This window comes from Carassius auratus, chromosome 16 (assembly GCF_003368295.1).
Source record: "Carassius auratus strain Wakin chromosome 16, ASM336829v1, whole genome shotgun sequence".
NCBI classification, from domain to species: Eukaryota; Metazoa; Chordata; class Actinopteri; order Cypriniformes; family Cyprinidae; genus Carassius; species Carassius auratus.
Window position 1 is genome coordinate 22,830,900 of NC_039258.1, and position 18,147 is coordinate 22,849,046.

At 40.4% G+C, this 18,147-nt stretch overlaps 3 protein-coding genes across 4 annotated transcripts in view; 2 read left to right on the forward strand and 1 right to left on the reverse strand.

The window, feature by feature from the left end:
* LOC113116563 (brain-specific angiogenesis inhibitor 1-associated protein 2) overlaps positions 1–5,958 on the forward strand; it is a 32,225-nt gene extending 26,267 nt beyond the window's left edge. Inside the window, exons 11-16 of one of the 2 annotated variants that reach the window (XR_003294038.1) lie at positions 216–426; positions 1,815–1,877; positions 1,962–2,145; positions 3,913–3,953; positions 4,029–4,170; positions 4,263–5,958. Coding sequence is in view for 1 of the 2 variants with exons in the window: in XM_026284791.1 (XP_026140576.1) it covers positions 216–426; positions 1,815–1,877; positions 1,962–2,145; positions 3,913–3,953; positions 4,029–4,110 (581 nt within the window). In the remaining variant the exon portion in view is untranslated. Of the gene's footprint in view, positions 1–215; positions 427–1,814; positions 1,878–1,961; positions 2,146–3,912; positions 3,954–4,028 lie in introns of both variants that reach the window. The other variant, XM_026284791.1, reaches the window with a different exon arrangement.
* A 148-nt stretch (positions 5,959–6,106) lies between these two features.
* Positions 6,107–7,629, reverse strand: LOC113116565 (NADH dehydrogenase [ubiquinone] 1 alpha subcomplex subunit 3-like). Its single transcript, XM_026284793.1, has 4 exons — positions 7,533–7,629; positions 7,054–7,125; positions 6,776–6,853; positions 6,107–6,267 (listed from the first exon to the last, which is right to left on the reverse strand). Exons 1-4 carry the CDS (start codon positions 7,540–7,542, stop codon positions 6,176–6,178), a joined length of 252 nt encoding a protein of 83 aa, XP_026140578.1. The 5' UTR covers positions 7,543–7,629; the 3' UTR covers positions 6,107–6,175.
* A 14-nt stretch (positions 7,630–7,643) lies between these two features.
* On the forward strand, positions 7,644–10,930 carry LOC113116564 (TCF3 fusion partner homolog). Its single transcript, XM_026284792.1, has 6 exons — positions 7,644–7,842; positions 8,576–8,800; positions 8,965–9,035; positions 9,613–9,682; positions 9,785–9,922; positions 10,544–10,930. Exons 2-6 carry the CDS (start codon positions 8,576–8,578, stop codon positions 10,610–10,612), a joined length of 573 nt encoding a protein of 190 aa, XP_026140577.1. The 5' UTR covers positions 7,644–7,842; the 3' UTR covers positions 10,613–10,930.
* The last annotated feature ends 7,217 nt before the right edge of the window (positions 10,931–18,147 follow it).

Here is an 18,147-nt window from a genome sequence, read left to right on the forward strand (position 1 = left end):
ATGCATATAATTATAAATAGAACAATAATAACACTGTTTCACCATATCTTTCTGTGGAACAAGTTATAATTCCAAAAGCATTAGGGCACTTTTATGGTGTGTTTGGTCTTTTTGGTGTTGAGTTTGACAGACATAGATTGTGTTTTCGTGTCTGTTTTCCTGTGCTCTCCTTCTCGTGTGTGGTTTAACTGTCTGTGGTGGTTGTGCTGGTTCAGGCTGGACTCTCCCCCGCGTGCTCCCTCTCTGTGCTCCGTCCCGTGTGGAGGCTCTGTTCCCTCACTCCCCAGACTCCTGCGAGGGACAGAAGCCCGGAGACCGAGGAGGAAGCTCATGTCTGCTGTCCTTCCTGCCTGGAGACGCTCTGTCCCTGCTGATCAGTGAGCCCAGAGACGGCTGGCACTACGGCCAGAACGAGCGCACGGGACGGTATCTGACCATCAGCCTTTCAGTCAGGGACCGTTTAACACTAGCTATATGACATTTTCATGCTGATTTGTAGCGTAGAACTGAATAATCATGTCAGTAATATGAGGAGACTGTTCCCTTTCGAGGGAACTTCGAACTGCGTCCTCTAGGGGGCGCTTCGGGGAACACCTCGTCGTGACCCGTGTCTGAAGCATACATTGATTTATTATTATTATTTATAGTCGCGCCGGTAGTGACATCAGAGGCTGTCACTGGCCAGCAAGTTGTTGTTTTTTCAATGTATGCTTCACACATGGGTCACGACGAGGTGTTCCTCAAAGCGCCCCCTAGAGGATGCAGTTTGAAGTTCCCTACTCAGGGAACTATGGTTACATACGTAACCTGAGACAGTTCCTAGAACAAGGATTATACTGTATGGTGGTTTTACAATGGCATAAAACAAGATTTTCCTTTTGTTTGAAGCAAGTTAAAAACCTGTTCCCTCCAAGAGTAAAGCTCTTCAAAACTGAGCATTCGTGTGGACCTACTCACACCAGAGATGAGACTTATCTTCGTATTATTAATATACTAATATAGTATTTAGTTATATTCTGAAATTATTTGTATTTTTATATTTTCAGTTTTATTTTATTTTGTTACATTTGTTTCGTCCAACTTTTCCGGAACTTATTTTTAAATAGTTTTTATTCAGTTGTATTTTAGTTTAAGTAATTTATTATTTAAAGTAATTTTAATCATAGTTAAAGAATATTTATATTTTATTTATTGGCCATTTTGTTGTATTTAATTGTTTTTATTAGCTTTTTTTAAGTAGTTTTTAACATTTTTAGGAATGTTTATTTTATCTTTAATTTCAGTAATTTAAGTATTTTTAAATGAACATTTTAAATGTTGCTTTGGCCGCTAACTGAAATAAAATAAGTACTAAAATTACAAAAAAAAAGCTTAGTAGAAATATAAAAAACACCAAAGATTCAACCAAGATTAAAATAGATTAAAATAAAATAAGAATATTAACTTAAAATTAAATGAAAATTAGTTTCTTGGGTAGCTAACTGCGATAAAATAAGTTGCAATAGGTATATGATTTTGTCTCTGTTTTATTTAAATGAATGAGAGTAATGAAACAATGAAAGAGTGTACAGTAAGTGTGAGCATTGGGATCATGCGTCTGAAATACAGTGCACTCTTTTATCATCTATATTACATATTATTGACTACAGCGCATTTCATTTCATCTGGTTTGTACAGACTTGTATTCATCGGTAGTTTTTTTCACTCTTGTATGACAGGCCTTTTAAAAGCGTAGTGCTGATGATGTTTATGATGCCTCTGATATCCAGACGCTGGTTTATCGTGATGCTGATGTTCTGATCTCTCCTTCATAGAAAAGGCTGGTTTCCCTTCTCCTACACTCAGCCGTTCCCCAGCTCTCCCGGACAGGAGCTCAGGTCTGTAGGAGAAACAAGCGTGCAGTGATATCAGTGAAGGCATGTGTTCCCATCACTGCTCTCTCTTCTTCTCTGTGTCTGCAGTCCTCCGGTCCTGTCGAAGGTGAACAGCAGCAGTATGGGACAGCTGGACAGGCTTCCCCCCGCGGGTCAGACGCTGCAGGTCAGTCCTGACTCTGAGGACGAGAGGAGTGTTATATCCCAGCGCATCAGCACCTTCAGACCGCGACCCTACAGCATGATGAACCCCGAGAGCAGCAGGACGAGGGTCAGTGAAACCACCTTCACCACGACTGTCACTGCGACTCTGGTGCTCTCTGAATGAAACGAAAACTAGCGGAAAATATCTTCACTCTCAGGCCATCCAAGTTTGTGTCTTCATCAGGTTTGGAGAAATGTAGCATTGCATCAGTGTCTCATCAATGGATGCTCTGTAGTGAATGGGTGCCGTCAGAATGAGAGTCCAAACAGCTGATAAAAACATCTACAGCACTCCAGTCCATCAGTTAACATCTGGAGAAGACAAAAGATGAAACACATCCAGCATTAAGATGTTTTTAACTCATATACATAGTCTATAATCCATAATAACACTTCCTCCAGTGAAAAGGTGCATCTGCTGTTGTCTCTCACAGATTAGTTTAGAGCTGTTTAAACACTGCTTGATCTGTGCAGATTTCTCTCCTGATTCAGACCAGAACACTTTTTCACTGGAGGAAGTGTTATTCTGGATTATAGACTCTATGTGTTTGAGTTAAAATCATCTTAATGCTGGATGTGTTTCAGGTTTTGTCTTCTCCAGATGTTCACTGATGGACTGGAGTGCTGTGGATTATTGTGATGTTTTTATCAGACTCTCATTCTGACGGCACCCATTCACTGCAGAGCAACCATTGATGAGACACTGATGCAATGCTACATTTCTACAAACCTGATGGAGACACAAACTCACATATATCTCAGATGGCCTGAGAGTGAGCACATTCACAGCTATTTTTCATTTTTGGGTGAACTATTTTTTAAAACAATAGAAAAGTGAATCCCCAGTAGCCGTCAGAGTCATGATGCTTTAGTAACATGTGTCAGTGTTTCTGTGCACGCACCTTCTGGGATGACCTATTTTCAGCTTAAGTTTCAGCAAATTTACATTTTTGGATGAACTTTTCCTTTAAGACGCTTCAGGTGAACAGGGTAAAAAAAAATAAAATAGTGCAAGAGTACGGGGCTTGCACGATATCGGGTCTATTCACACTAAGTGAAAATGGCATATTTATCTCACCTCAGCATTGTAATACATGGTAAATTTATTAGTAAAAAAAATAGTAAAAATCTAATTGTTAAATAGATGCCACCTAATTGGAACAAAAGGCCTAGACCTACACTAACCCTAGTAGACACATTATTTTAACTTTTGGATTATTTTCATAATTGTTATTAAAAAATGCTTTTCTTATGTGATTTGAAATTAGAAAAGGGAGAAAAAAAGGCAGATCTGAACCTCGGTCGATCGTGTCTAAAAGAGCATGACTCACACTTTATCATCTACACCACTGAATCTGATGATTGACGATGGTCTTTTGTGATGTTGACTAGCCCAATCACACGCTGGTGGGTGCCAACAAGGCCATTTGAACTTAATGTAAATAGACAATAGTTATTTCCAACAGTAAAAGTTGCTCACAGAATAAAAACAGGGTGCTGCACCCCACTTCCCACGCCTATGACGGTAGCCATGGAAAATACATATATTTTTTTCCATACTGTGGAAGTCAATGGCTACCGTCAACTGTTCCAACAGCTGAAAGAAATTCATACAGGTTTGGAGCAAACGATGACATGATTTTCATTTTTGGATGAACTGTGCCTTTAAATGTGTACTCTGTCTTTATTCAGATTATTGAATCAAAACACCCAAAGCAAAATAGACCAAGCTCCCAAAACTGAGCAGCACATGAAACCCCAGGATGCTTCATAGAACATGTCTTTTTTCTCTTTCGTTGTGTAGTTTTATATTCTGTATGTTTCTGTTCCTCAGATGTCGACTGACTTCACCTCTTCACCCCCGTCACCCAGCAGGTAAAGACCGTCACCTGTGTCCACAACAGCTCTCTGTCTGATGGGTTAAATCATCTGACCCTCCCCTCTTCACAGGATCAACCCGTTCGCTCACATTCGGCTCAAGAAGACGGTGACCAACGACCGCTCCGCCCCTCTGATACAGCAGAGCCTTTGATTGACAGCCACACATGCTCCGCCCCTCTGATACAGCAGAGCCTTTGATTGACAGCCACACATGCTCCGCCCCTCTGATACAGCAGACTTTGATTGACAGCCACACATGCTCCGCCCCTCTGATACAGCAGAGCCTTTGATTGACAGCCACACATGCTCCTGTTAAAGCTTCAGGAACAACCCAGGACACATAAAACATTCACACAATAACCAATGTGAGAGAATTAAGAGCATTTAGGATTCAGGATATCAGAAAAATTTAATATTTCAAGGTCTTCATGTGAGTGCACATCATAAAACTGACCTTTAAGATTTGATTCCACATCATGACAACAGTTTCTCACTCCGTTTAGTGTAAAGACAATGAAACAGTCGATTAGAAATGAAGTATGACAAAACCTAGATGTTTTCTGGTAACTGACATCTGATTCACAATGTAGCTTCGTGAAATATCTTAATCAAGTTTTGTAAATGTAAATTCTGTGGTTATTTACTCACTCGTGTCATAAGTGTACTTCACACTCGTAAGATAAGATACTAAAACTGTTATTTGATTTGTAATATTGAATGAAGACAAGGGATCCCAGAGCATTCTGGGAGGAGCAGGTGAAGTGAACGTGTGATTATATACAGGAGGACTTTGAAGGAGTTATAGTGTGATGTGAAGATCTGTGAAGCTAACGCTCGAGACGTGACAGAAGGCTGTGGAAAGTGTAGATGTGCTTGAGGACGTGTCTGTTGCTGGAGATGACCTTTTTACCGTTGTTTTGGGCCTGAAGACTTAGTTAAAGATGTTTATGTCAGTGGTTTGAAATTAACCTGAAGAAAATGCTTCATTTACTCTTGAGTTTGTGTGTTACTGGCAGTACATTGATTCAGAACTGTCTTAAAACACCTTTATTTTACAGTGAAACCAATCTAACCAGTTATTAATGGAGAGCGCTTTGTTCACGCATGTTTTAATTATTTCTTCACTCCAGGGTCAGTTCATTTATTCACTTTTTTCTATTATAACAATATATTTAATTGCATAATGCTAAAAGTTTAATATCCAAACTTATATATGCAAATGTAATGGTATAGTGTAATACAGTGAGCCCAAAAGACTGAGAACATTTAATGTACTGTATGTATTTCATACAGAAATAAAACAAACATGAATTTGATATTTGCTCATGTTCTCATCATCACCTGATCTTCTACAGGTGCATCTCCAAAACTAGAATATCACAGAAAAGTATTTTTTGTAATAAAAAAAGAAAACATTCTCATATTCTAGATTCATTGCACACAAACTGAAATATTTCTTATTTATATTGAATAATTTTATTTAATTTTAAACATTTCTTTTACACCTTGCTTTAATTCTTACGTTTATTAAATACAGTTTAGGAAATGTAAAAATGCATTATCTCAAAAAAAAATTAATATTAAATTTTTCATAATTTAAAAAATAAAATAACATTTATTTTAAGTTTGTGTGCAATTAATCTGGATATAGGAAAGTTATATTTTCCATGCTATTCTATTTTTTTTAGCTACACCTGTATTGATTATATTAATGATCATAAGAATCCTGGACGGTGTTTTTCAGGTGAAATGAAGCGCGTCTCAGACTTTTGGCCTCCGCTGCATGTTAGTCTGTATTAGTGTGTGAGTTTAGTCTCTGCTCACATTGTACTGTTACTAAACATCCCAGAGAACACCGAACACTGTCTTCTAGAGCAGGACTGTACTTTAACCTGACAATAAAGCATCGTACTCTACACATCTAGGACTCTGGAATGATTTAACTTCATCATAACTGTATAGCCTTTCTTCCTCTTGATTAATAAAGTTAATCTCTGTGGTTTGGACTTGTTTAATTCTCTATACACAAACAATTATGATAAAAGCCAGTGAATGTTACAAAACTGCAGCAGAATAAAAGATATGACTGGTGTTCATGGCAAGTGTATTGTGTGAAAGACTGAAACTACAATATCAAATAAAAGGAGTATAGTTAAATAAAGATGTTTTATTGAGACAGAAGTAGAGGTGAGTGTCTGTACAGGACTCGAGGACTTTCACAGGTCTTTCAGCCATCGCAGGTTTCTCCCCTGCGGGTCACAGGGATGTGCGGGAACGTCCAGCTGGTGTCCATCGTCTCGAACTGGGACTGAAGAGATCAACGTTTCAATATTAACATCTGAGAACCACCTGGACATGCATCAATACAATCATGATCATCTCAGCTAACTGAAACTAAATCTGAAACTAAAAACTACTAAATGATTGAAATAATCATTTTTGATATTTTTGACACTTTTGACATGTTCACAGAAATAAAATACAAATACAAAACCTTTTATTTCAGGTAGTTTCCAAAGCAACATTTTAATTTACTTTAGCTTTATGTACTAAAATAACTATAACTGAAATAAAATTAATATAAACTTAAAAAACTAAATTAAAAAGAAAATAAAAATGACAAAAACAACAACGTTAAAATTAAAATATAAAAAAGGAAAATTATAAATGATAAAAACTAATAGCATCTCAAATATATATATATATATGTATATTATACAGGTGCATTTAAAAAAAAATGAATATCATGATTTTTTTTTTTATGAACTATTTCAAAAAGTAAAAAAAAAAAAAAAAATCCCATAAGTATAACATACCTGGATAATTGTATGGGACAGCTTGGTTCATCATTCCTGTGTATTTTGTTAAAGGGCTCAAAGCCGGCAAAACACAAGCTGGAACACAACATATATAGATTAGATTAGAAAAGTATATATATATATATATATATATATATAGATATATATATATATATATATATAGATATATATATAGATATAGATAGATAGATAGATAGATAGATAGATAGATAGATAGATAGATAGATAGATAGATAGATAAAGCAGAGAGATGAAGAGCATAATGTGTCAGTCACCCAGAAGCCCGATCCCGCAGGACACGGTGATCACTGGCTCTTTATTCCACGCGTTCTTCACAAACCTGCCAACTACACAAACACACAGAGCTCGACTCTCACATCATATGATCTATGATATGGTAAGACCATGGTTCTTGATCATATTTCACAGCACTAATGATTTATCGCCGTGTATTCTTAGCATACCATGTCACACGTGAAAAAAAAACAAGTCAAGGTAGGTTCTGCCATAATTCTGTTAAGCGATTAGAGTCCTTCAGTAAGTTCTCATATATTCATGTTTAAAGCAGAGCACAGGCATCGACAGCTAGTTTAAGACCAAGGTCATTCTCGTATTCGCACATTATACAATCATTATTTTTAGTACACGAATATACTGCAATATCAATTTTATTCTATTTTTGTAAATACGATAGAGTCCACATAAAATAAAAAACAACGTATTTCAAGCAGCTAACAGGCAAAAATATACTCACTGGCCGCCATGTTTGCTTCTGTAGTCCCGCCTCGAGGATCATGGGAATTGTATGTTGGTGACGCATTCGCTGTTGATTGGCTGAACGGTCAGTGACGTTTTTAAAACGCGTCTCGTACTCGATGTTGATTCGAAGGCAGTAGATGTTTACTTTGATTTTATCTTTTGAAACGTGCTAATTCTTCCTTTTGTTGGATGGATCGTTTAAATTATGTATAGAGGGAACTGATGAAGAGTAGAAAACATACCTACAGGAATTATAATAAACTGAGTGAATCATGTATTGCTCTTTGCAATATAATTAACTAAAGGTAAGTAACTATTGAATTCAAATCGTTGTTAAAAACAAGTATTTTAAGCATGGAAATCATATTAGCATATTCAAATTGATATCGCAGAACAGAAACGCTCCTTGTGAGCTCATAGAAAGCATGCTTAGTTTGTGTTTAATCAGTAAGATTGTTAACATCTTTACAGGTGATCATGTGGGTCATTGGCTAGCAATCGTTCTCAGTTTAGACAAGTTTTTCTTTTTTTTTCTTTTTTGATAAATGTGTACGGATATAATAATCGTAATCAGAATAGTAATTTTCTCTTTTTTTCAATTACTGACATTATAAATGATTTGAAGATTATTTACCCCACAGAGTTTATTCTAATTGGAGGGGATTTTAATTTAACTCCAGATGAGTGGTTGGATAGATATCTTTACCAATTTAATTTTTCCCAAGTCAATGACATTGTTAAAATATTTTCCTCTTCAAATTTTCTGATTGATATCTGGAGAACACAGAATTGGGATTTTCCTTAGCTGTCAGTTACAATCATCAAAATTAAAAGAAATAAACATCTGAAATATATCAGTCTGTGTGTAATGAATGAATATAATGTACAAGTTTCACTTTTTGAATAGAATTAGTGAAAAAAAATCTACTTTTTGATGATATTCTAATTATATGACCAGCACCTGTACATGTAAAGCGATATGCAGTTATATTAACTCTAGCAGCGTGTGTTGTGTGTGTGTGTGTGTGTGTGCTCCAGATGATGGAGGACTTCTCGGGGCTGGCTCTTCCTCCTCTGTTCGGTGGTCACTTCCTGGAAGCGGAGCTGGAGCCGGGGGGCGTGGAGCTGGGCCCCAGTGGCACTGAGCTCTTGGGGGACGATGAGGTCCCGTCGGGCCCCGCACAGGACCAGGACGATGAGAGGAGAGAGATGGACCAGAGCAAGTATCACGCTCTCAGCAAGAGGTGCAAAGAGATTGAGCAGGTGAATGTTCTCCAATGAAAAACTAAAAGCTGAGTTTTTTTAATCTGAAATGGGAAAAGAGAGGCCAGAATATTCTTCAAAACTTCACACTTTGTGAGCACGGAGATGAGCACAGGATGCTTGTGAAGGCTTCTTGACTGAATGTCACATGAACGTGTTCTCAGGTAAATGAGAAGATTGTGGGACGGCTCCACCAGGTGCAGAGACTGACACGCCGACTGAGGAAAGAGAGAAGGTGCGTGCACAGAAACACTGGCACATGTTACTAAAGCATCATGACTCTGACGGCTACTGGGGATTCACTTTTCTATTGTTTTAAAAAATAGTTCACCCAAAAATGAAAAATAGCTGTGAATGTCCTCACTCTCAGGCCATCTGAGATATATGTGAGTTTGTGTCTCCATCAGGTTTGTAGAAATGTAGCATTGCATCAGTGTCTCATCAATGGATGCTCTGCAGTGAATGGGTGCCGTCAGAATGAGAGTCTGATAAAAACATCACAATAATCCACAGCACTCCAGTCCATCAGTTAATATCAGGAGAAGATAAAAGCTGAAACAGATCGTGGATTATTGTGATGTTTTTATCAACTGTTTGGACTCTCTTTCTGTATCTCGGCCAAATATCGTCAGATCCTAACAAACCATACATCGATGGAAAGTTATTTATTCAGCTTTCAGATGATATCTAATTCTAAACTTTGAAGAATGGACCCTTATGACTGGTTTTGTGGTCCAGGATTGGTACATTTGATACTGTGTGTGTGTGTGTGTGTGTGTGTGTGTCTCTCTGTGTGTGTGTGTGTGTGTCAGGTTTCTGATGAAGACTCTGGACTCGTATGGAGATGATTACAGGACGGCGCAGCTCACCTTCACGCTGGAGGTGACACACACTGATGATCCTCAGCTCGAGCTGTCACTTCTGATCTTCAGGAGTAATGAATCTGTTTGATCTGATCACATTAAACTCTCGATGTGTTCACAGGATGAGGGGAAGCCAGGTTTAGATCCAGATGTTGGTGCTGATGAAGAAAGCTCTTCTCCAACGCTTCCTCATCAGTCAGCGGCTGGACCGAAGAAGAAGAGACACCGGGTCCCAAAGGACAGAAGGAGAGACGCACCGGTACGAGACACACACGACATCGACACAAACCCGTAACACATCTGACACTACTGCTCAAACGTTTGGGGTCGTGAGATTGTTTCTGAAAGAAGTAAAGGCTGCATTTATTTGATCAAAAACAGTAATGAAACGAAAAACAAGTGTTTTCTGTGTGAATCTGTTAAATGAATTTCATCATCATTACTGCAGTCTTCAGCGTCCCATGATCTTCTGCCTGAGAAACAGTTCTGATTATTATCAATGCTGAAAACATTCATATTTTTGTGGAAACTGTGATGCCTTTTACTTTTCAGGATTTACAGATGAATAGAAAGTTAAAAAGAACAGCATTTATTTGAAATAGAAACCTACTGCAACATTATACACGTCTTGACGTCACTTTTGATTATTTAAAGTGTCTTTGCTAAATATAAAAGTATTATTTACTTTTAAAAAAAAATACAATCTTACTGACCTCAAACAGTAGTGACCTATTGATGTATGTAAAACTATATGGCACCATGAAAAGGACTTCCAGTTTTATTATTTTCATGCACGTTCATGTCTGTAGAAAGATGCACATCTCCAATAACTCTTACTGTTTAAATCATCATCATCCCTCTCTCCTCATGTTCCTGTCAGATGGATTCGGAGCAGGATTCTTCAGTCCTCGCTGATCCCAGACCAGATCATCTCACTGAGGCTCGTTAGCGTGCCACAAATCAATCAGGAATCAATATCAATCTTTTTGTGCTAAATTATGGCTTTCTTAAAAATTGTAACACTTCAGCATTTGAGGTCAATCTTTTGTAATGATGAGGACATTAAGGAATTTTTTTCAGTTTAATGAATGGAACTGCAGCTTTTTTTAATTATTTTTCCACATCTGTACCAATGATGATGAATGTCTATCTGTGTCTGCTGAAGCGGCGCTACGGTCAGACCACTAACACTGATCAGTGCTGACAGAAGATGTGATGACTGTAATGAAATATCTGTCCATTATATGTCTTAAAGACTCTCCTGGTAGATCATTTGTGTTGTCATATCCTAACCCTAACCCTAAATATTGGCAAAATGATGAAAGATAATGAGATGCAGGGCTCCTACAGCACACTTTTATTACAGAAGTTCATGATTACTCAAGTAGGATTAGTAAAAAAAAAAAAAAACATTTTAAAACCTTCCTGTCACGATCAGTTTGACCTGCATTCACTTTTCCAACTGCTTGAAATATTTGTTTAACTTAATTTGTTTTATTCTTGTATATACATCTCATTTAGGGTATTTCCAAATACAGTCAACTTTCTAATAAACGTATTTGTTAAATCAAAATACAACATACTTTTAGAAAGAGTTAAGCTTTTAGAACAAATTGATGTATCATAACATTTTTCTACACCATTTTACCTACAGTAGCCTAAATTAATTAACCATTAGCCAGAGCTGGGTGGATAGTTGCTGATTACAGATTATATGACCAATTTTGTAGTCAGTATTTTTGGTAATGTAATCTGATTACCTCTGGATTACATTTAGATTAAATTTGTGCTAACCTTTATTTGATATCACATATATTGACGTAGCCTTATCTTGTAATATTTTGATGGATACAAAGAAAAAATATTCATTTTTTTTTTAATTCACCAACAAGAGACACAATAGCTTCTTTTTCAAGGGCAATGTTTGGACAGTTAATACTTAATAAAAAAAAAAAATGTACCTTGTTATTAGTGTTTGCTAGTAACACTGAATAAAACAAAATTAAATCTTAAGTAATCATTAAGTAAATTTAGAAAACAGCTACATTACAAAAACCAATATAAAAAAAAAAACATGAAATTCACAGCAATATCACTGCTAGGTCAAATATTTAATCTAAAAAAACACTAGAAGTGTTGCAATGAAAAACATCAAACAATACATCGCAAACATGAATTTAGAAAAAGACTAAATACACACAGCAATAGGGTTTCTATCCATCTCAAAACATTTTAAGTGCATAGTAACAATGAGGAAAAGACAAACAATAACATCGTTACAAAAATGATTATTAAAGAACATGAAACTCACAACAATAACTTTGCTTATACATATTAAAGACCATTTCTATGTCAAATATTTCATCTCAAAACACTTGAAGTGCATAAGGTAGCAACAATGAAGAAAAATCTACATTACAAAACATATAAAAAGACATTAAATTCCCAGTCTTTCTTTTATCTTGTTGCTGATTTCTTCTGAGTGTGATTCTGACATCCTCCCCCTCTCCGCTGGAAAAATGTTTAAGAATCACGAACATATATAAGCAATAGGTTTATTATTGCTATGTTGGGTATTGTAATATTTTTTTCAAATTTCAGTTCAAATCTGATGCGTGTGTGTGTGTGTGTGTGTTATTTAAACCCTATTCACATTTTGAACCTTGCCATGTAATCAGCTGTAAAAGTGTAACTGGATCCTTCCTGTGGTTTTTAGTTTCACAGCACTATAGTTAATACAGTTAAGACTCACTGAACCAAAAACAGAAGGCAGAATATTCAGTGAGACAGCATATTTATTCTGTAGGACGCTCTCATCCAGCTGCATCAGATTTCTCACATTCACATGCAGTTTTGTTGATTTATTTGCACTCAATGATTCCTGCTGGTAATGAGATCTCATAATGACACTCAGATCCCGGATGAGCTGCACTGAAATCCAAGAGTCTCCACACAAAGAGGGTTAGAGAAAGTTCAGATGTGTTTCTGCTTGTGTTCTCAAAGCAGTGGTTCTCCAGTGGTGCGCCGGCTTGAACCTTCACCCTTCCTCTTGCTCTTGCTCCTCCTGATACGTGGACACAGAGATAGCACTGTACGGATCCAGAACCATCTGAGCACAACGAACCATTGTAACCAGCAGAAACAAACACAGCACAGCCAAGAAGAAGAGAGCGAAGCCCAAATCCACATCAATGTCCAGTCGAGACAGTGGAAGAGGCTGGTCCATGATTACTGAAGAACAGAGGAATCAACTCTATTAGTGAGTCAAAGCCTCACTGAGTGACAGACACGTGACATCCAAGATATGAGCCGGATTTGGTCATGGCATTGTCCAGATGTTACTTCTTCCCAGTTGTTCTTGTCAAAAGCAACCCTAGTCGTCGATGTTGTGCTTCTGTCGGTGTAAACAAGCTCTGTATCAGATGAGTCTCACATTCCAGCTCTCACAGGAAGCTCTGCTCTTCATCGGTTTGAGACTTCATGAAACTAAACTGAGCTGCTGAACTGCATGCACTTGACTCTGACCTCGAATTTTCATTCCCAACCGATGCGAAGTGAAGACGTTTGAAAGAAATAGCTTGATCCTGTTGCTGGCTCAATCACCCTGCAGTCGTCAGTCAGAGATACACGTTCTCTTATCTGGGGTATTAGCATGTCTTCCTTTGGCCTGAGAGACACACACACCAACACTTGGCACCTGTGTCCACCATGAATAGTTAAACAGGTAACGATCAGGCCTTATATGGCTTAAACCCCCTTTAGGCTGCTTGAGAAACACTGGAGGCCTCATCATGTGTTACCAGTGACGGCCGAGCGGAGAATGATAAAGTATGACCGATGGATCAGGACACAGACTGATGGGGTTCAGATGGTGATGGAGATGGAGACTGACCCATAAACTACACTCTTAAAATAAAGTTCTTAAAGTTTTTTTTTTTTTCAGTGTGTGGGACAAAACCTCTGTCTGCATTTCTTCAAATGTTACACAGCCAAGATTTGTGTTGCTGCCAGTATAATAAGAGTCCAGTGCAGAAAAGTTGCTGCAAAATAACTGCAATATTGTGAAATATTATCATTTTTAAACAGCTGTTTTCTATGTGAATATGTGTTAAACTGCAATTTATTTCTGTGATCAAAGCTGTATTTTGAGCATCATTACTCCACTCTGCAGTGTCACATGATCTTCAGAAATCATTCTAATATGATGATTTATATTCAGCCTTTTGGAGCCACAGGTCTTAACATTTGTCCATCCATCCATTCAACTTCTTACACTTATCTGGAGCCGGGTCACGGGGCAGCAGTCTAAGCAGACTTCCCTCTCCCTAGACACTTCCTCCAGCTCTTCCGGGGGGATACCGAGTCATTCCCAGGCCAGCCAGGAGACATAGTCCCTTCAGCGTGTCCTCGGTCTTCCCTGGGGCCTCCTCCCGGTGGGACATACCCTGAACACCTCCCCAGAAAGGTGTCCAGGAGGCATCCGGAACAGATGTCCGAGCAACCTCAGCTGGATCCTCTTGATCTGGAGGAGCAGCGGCTCTACTCTGAGCTCTTCCTGAGTGGCCGAGCTCCTCACCCTAACTCTAAATCTGTGTTCACACCGAATGTGAGTAGAGTGTCCAATTCGCGTCTACCGCCTCTAGTTTGCCTCTTGAACATTTTTAATGCATTTGCACGTCTAGATCGAAAACGCACGTAGAAAGCAAAAGTTTGAAGTGAAATTGACGAGTGTCTGAGGCTAAATCTGCTTCCTGTGGGAGGGGCAAGTGCTAGGCGGTTGTCTGTTTGCAAGGTGGCTGATGTTGATAGAGCATTCGGGCTTTTCCACTTTTTCCTGCACACGTCCTCTGAATAAACACATTATCTTGTTACCGAAAAGTAGCTGTAGGCTATATAGGGGGAAAATAGTTGTTAAAAAAACAGCAGGAAGGCTGCGGGTTGATAAACGCGTGTAAGTGACTCAACAGTTAAATGTGTATTTACGACACACTCTTCCAAGCAAGGTCCTTTTAATTCCTGAAATATGCACTTGTGTGGGATACTTGTGTCATATAGCTCCGGTTGACTGCTCAATGACTGCGCGTATTGACGCCAAAGTAAAAAAATTTCAACTCGGGCGGCAGACGCAAATTCGGCATAAGCATAAGGGAGCGCCCAGCCACCCTATGGAGAAAGCTAATTCTCCACCTGTATCCAGGATCTTGTCCTTTCTTATCCTACAGCTCATGACCATAGGTGAGATTAGGAACATAGATCGACCGGTAAATCTGTCCTTCTTTACCATGACGGACAGGTACATCGACCGCATCACTGCAGAAGCTGCACCTATCTGCCTGTCAATCTCCCACTCCATCTTTCCCTCACTCGTGAACAAGACCTCAAGATACTTGAATTCCTCCACTTGAGGCAGGATCTTTACACCAACCTTAAAGAGACATGCCACCCTTTTCTGGCTGATAACCATTGCCTCAGACTTGGAGGTGCTGATTCTCATCCCAGCCCCTTCACACTCAGCTGCAAACTGTCCCAACGCACACTGAAGGTCCTGGCGCGATGCAGCCAACATATCAACATCAACTGCTAAAAACAGAGACAAAATCATGTGGTCCCCAAACCGGACACCCTCCGGCCCCTGCCTGCGCCTGGAAATTCTGTCCATAAAAATAATGAACAGGGCCAGTGATAAAAGGCCAGCCCTGCTGGAGTCCAACATGCAGTAAGGAAGTCTGACTTGACGGCAATGCGAACCAAGCTCCTGCTCCAGTCATACAGCCCTTAACGGAGGGCCCTAGACCCCATACTCCCGCAGCACCACCCAACCCCCCCCCCCCCCCCCCCCCCCCCCTCCCAAAGGAGGCTGCGAGTGACATGGTCAAATGCCTTCTCTAAATCCACAAAACACATGTGGATTGGTTAGGTGAACTACCATGAATCCTCCAGCACCCTGGTGAGGGTATAAAGCTGGTCCAATGTTCCACGACCAGGACGAAAAACCACATTGTTTGACTATTGGCCAAATTCTCCTCTCCAGTACCCTGGCATTGACTTTCCCAGGAAGGCTGAGGAGTGTGACCCCTTTTGTAGTTGGAACACACCCTCCAGTCCTTCTTCTTGAAAAGAGGGACCACAACCCCGGTCTGCCATTCCAGAGGCACTGTCCCTTACCGCCACATGATGCTGCAGAGGGATGTCAGCCAAGACAGCCCCACAACATACAGCGACTTGAGGTACTCAGGGCAGATCCCATCCACCCCTGGTGCCTTGCCACCAAGAATCTTTTTAACTACCTCGGTGACTTCCACCTCCGAGCCCTCAGCCTCTGCTTCCTCAATGGATGACATGTCGGTGGGGTTGAGGAGATCCTCGAAGTATTCCTTCCACCGTCCAACGATATCCCCAGTTAAGGTCAATAGCTGCCCACCTCCACTGTAAACGGTGTTGGCAGGGCACTGCTTCTCCCTCCTGAGGTGTCGTACAGTTTGCCAGAATCTTTACGAGGCCAACTTCTCCATGGCCTCACCAAACTCCTCCAAGACCCAAATTTTTGCCTCGACAACCACCCAGGCTGCAGCCCACTTGGCCTGCTGGTACCAGTCCTGGTACCTGGTAGGTCTCCTCCTTCAGCTTGACGGCATCCCTTACTTTCATTGTCCAGCACCGGGTTCGGGGATTGCCACCTTGACCAAGACATACATGACATGGAGGTCAAATGAAACAACCACAAAGTCGATCATCAACCTCAGGCCTAGGGTGTCCTGGTGCCACGTGCACTGATGCTTGAACCTTATGCTTGAACATAGTGTTCGTTATGGAAAAACTGTGACTTGCACAGAAGTCCAATAACAGAACACCACTCAGGTTCAGATCAGAGGGGCCATTCCTCCCAATCAAGCCCCTCCAGGTGTCACTGTCGCTGCCCACGTGAGCCTTGAAGTCCCCCAGTAGAACTACAGAGTCCCCTGTTGGGGAATTTTGCAGCACCCTTTCTAGAGACTCAAAAAAGGCCGGGTAATCTACTTTGCCATTCGGCCCATAAACCCAAATGACAGTGAGAGACCTAGCCCCGACCCGAAGGCACAGAGAAACGACCCTTTCGTTCACCAGGGTAAACTCTAACACATGGTGACTGAGCTGGGGAACAATGAGAAACCCCATACCAACCCGCCACCTCTCACCGTGGGCAACTCCAGAGTGGTAGAGAGTCCACCCTCTCTCAAGGGGCATGGTTCCAGAACCCGAGCCATGCGTGGAGGTGAGCCAGACTATCTCCAGTCGGTACCTCTCAACCTCCTGCACAAGCTCAGGCACCTTCCCCGCCAGCGATGTGACATTCCACGTCCCTAAGGCCAGTTGCCGTGTCCAGAGATCAAGTTGTCGGGGCATCTGCCTTTTAACGTTGCCCGATCCACAATGCACCAGCCCCTTATGATTCCTCCCCTAGATGGTGGGTCCACGGGAGGATGGCCCCACATTGCTTTTTTGTGTTAAGCCCTGCTGGGCCCCATGAGACTGCGCCATGCTGGGCATCGTCACAGTCCTCGTTTTTTGAGAGTTCGTAAGGGATTCTGAACCGCTCTTAGTCTGAACCGTCATCTAGGACCTGTTTGCCTTGGGAGACCCAACCGGGGGCATATAGCCCCAGACATCTTAGGATCACTCGAGTACTCAAACCCCTCCACCATGATAAGGTTGCAGTTCAAGGAATAGCTTAACGTCTGTAACATTATAAATGTCTTTTATCAGATATCAGAAGATCTGCGCTCCGGCACAGTTAGCACTCACACTGACTGATCTATATATAACTCGTTCTGGTCCACCTTTTCCAACCGAGCCAAGAACTGCTGAACGGAGTGATCACACTAGTCAAATGAAACAGGCTTTGGGGGTTAAGATTGCCTAGTGTAATCACACTGCAATTATTCTCCCTCATCCCGCACACACAAGTCTCTACACGCACATGAAGTGTTGTCCTGCGCGATGGGTGCCGTGATCCTGCAGGTCTCTAATAGAAAGATGCCTTTTATAATGTTATGATCGGGGGGGGGGGGGGGGGGGGGGTGAAATGCTTGTTTTCACTCAATATCCTGTTAATCTTGAGTACCTGTAGAGTATTACTGCATCCTTCATAACTCCAAAAAGTCATTAGTTTTATTATATTCATAAGAGAAAGATAGTCTGTACCGATTTTTCCCGGAAAAACACAACCGGCTGGAGGCGTGACGTGTGGGCGGAGCTAAAGAATCACGAGTGCGAGTAGGCTTTTGCGTTGAGATCGTTTGGAAGCTGTGACATTACCGTGAGGAAAAAAACATCACAAACAAACCATGGCTAACAGTCAGATTCAGCGTATATTTATGATCCAGAATCAGATCCAGAGGCTGAAATTTAACAAGAGCAGCAGCAGCAACGACGTCTCTATGTGGTATGTACTGAAACTGTATATATTTGCTTAGCGGTTTTGGAAAATGACTAAGTTCCACTTTG

Excerpts from the sequence above, each read along its gene's own strand:
- LOC113116565 (XM_026284793.1), bottom strand. Across the intron at positions 6,854-7,053 it reads CTGCGGGATCGGGCTTCTGG|CTTGTGTTTTGCCGGCTTTG; the intron begins GTGACTGACACA and ends GTTGTGTTCCAG. Across the intron at positions 6,268-6,775 it reads TGTCCCATACAATTATCCAG|TCCCAGTTCGAGACGATGGA; the intron begins GTATGTTATACT and ends TGATCTCTTCAG.
- LOC113116564 (XM_026284792.1), top strand. The coding sequence starts at position 8,576 with ATGATGGAGGACTTCTCGGGGCTGGCTCTTCCTCCTCTGTTCGGTGGT. Across the intron at positions 8,801-8,964 it reads GGTGCAAAGAGATTGAGCAG|GTAAATGAGAAGATTGTGGG; the intron begins GTGAATGTTCTC and ends ACGTGTTCTCAG. Across the intron at positions 9,923-10,543 it reads ACAGAAGGAGAGACGCACCG|ATGGATTCGGAGCAGGATTC; the intron begins GTACGAGACACA and ends TGTTCCTGTCAG.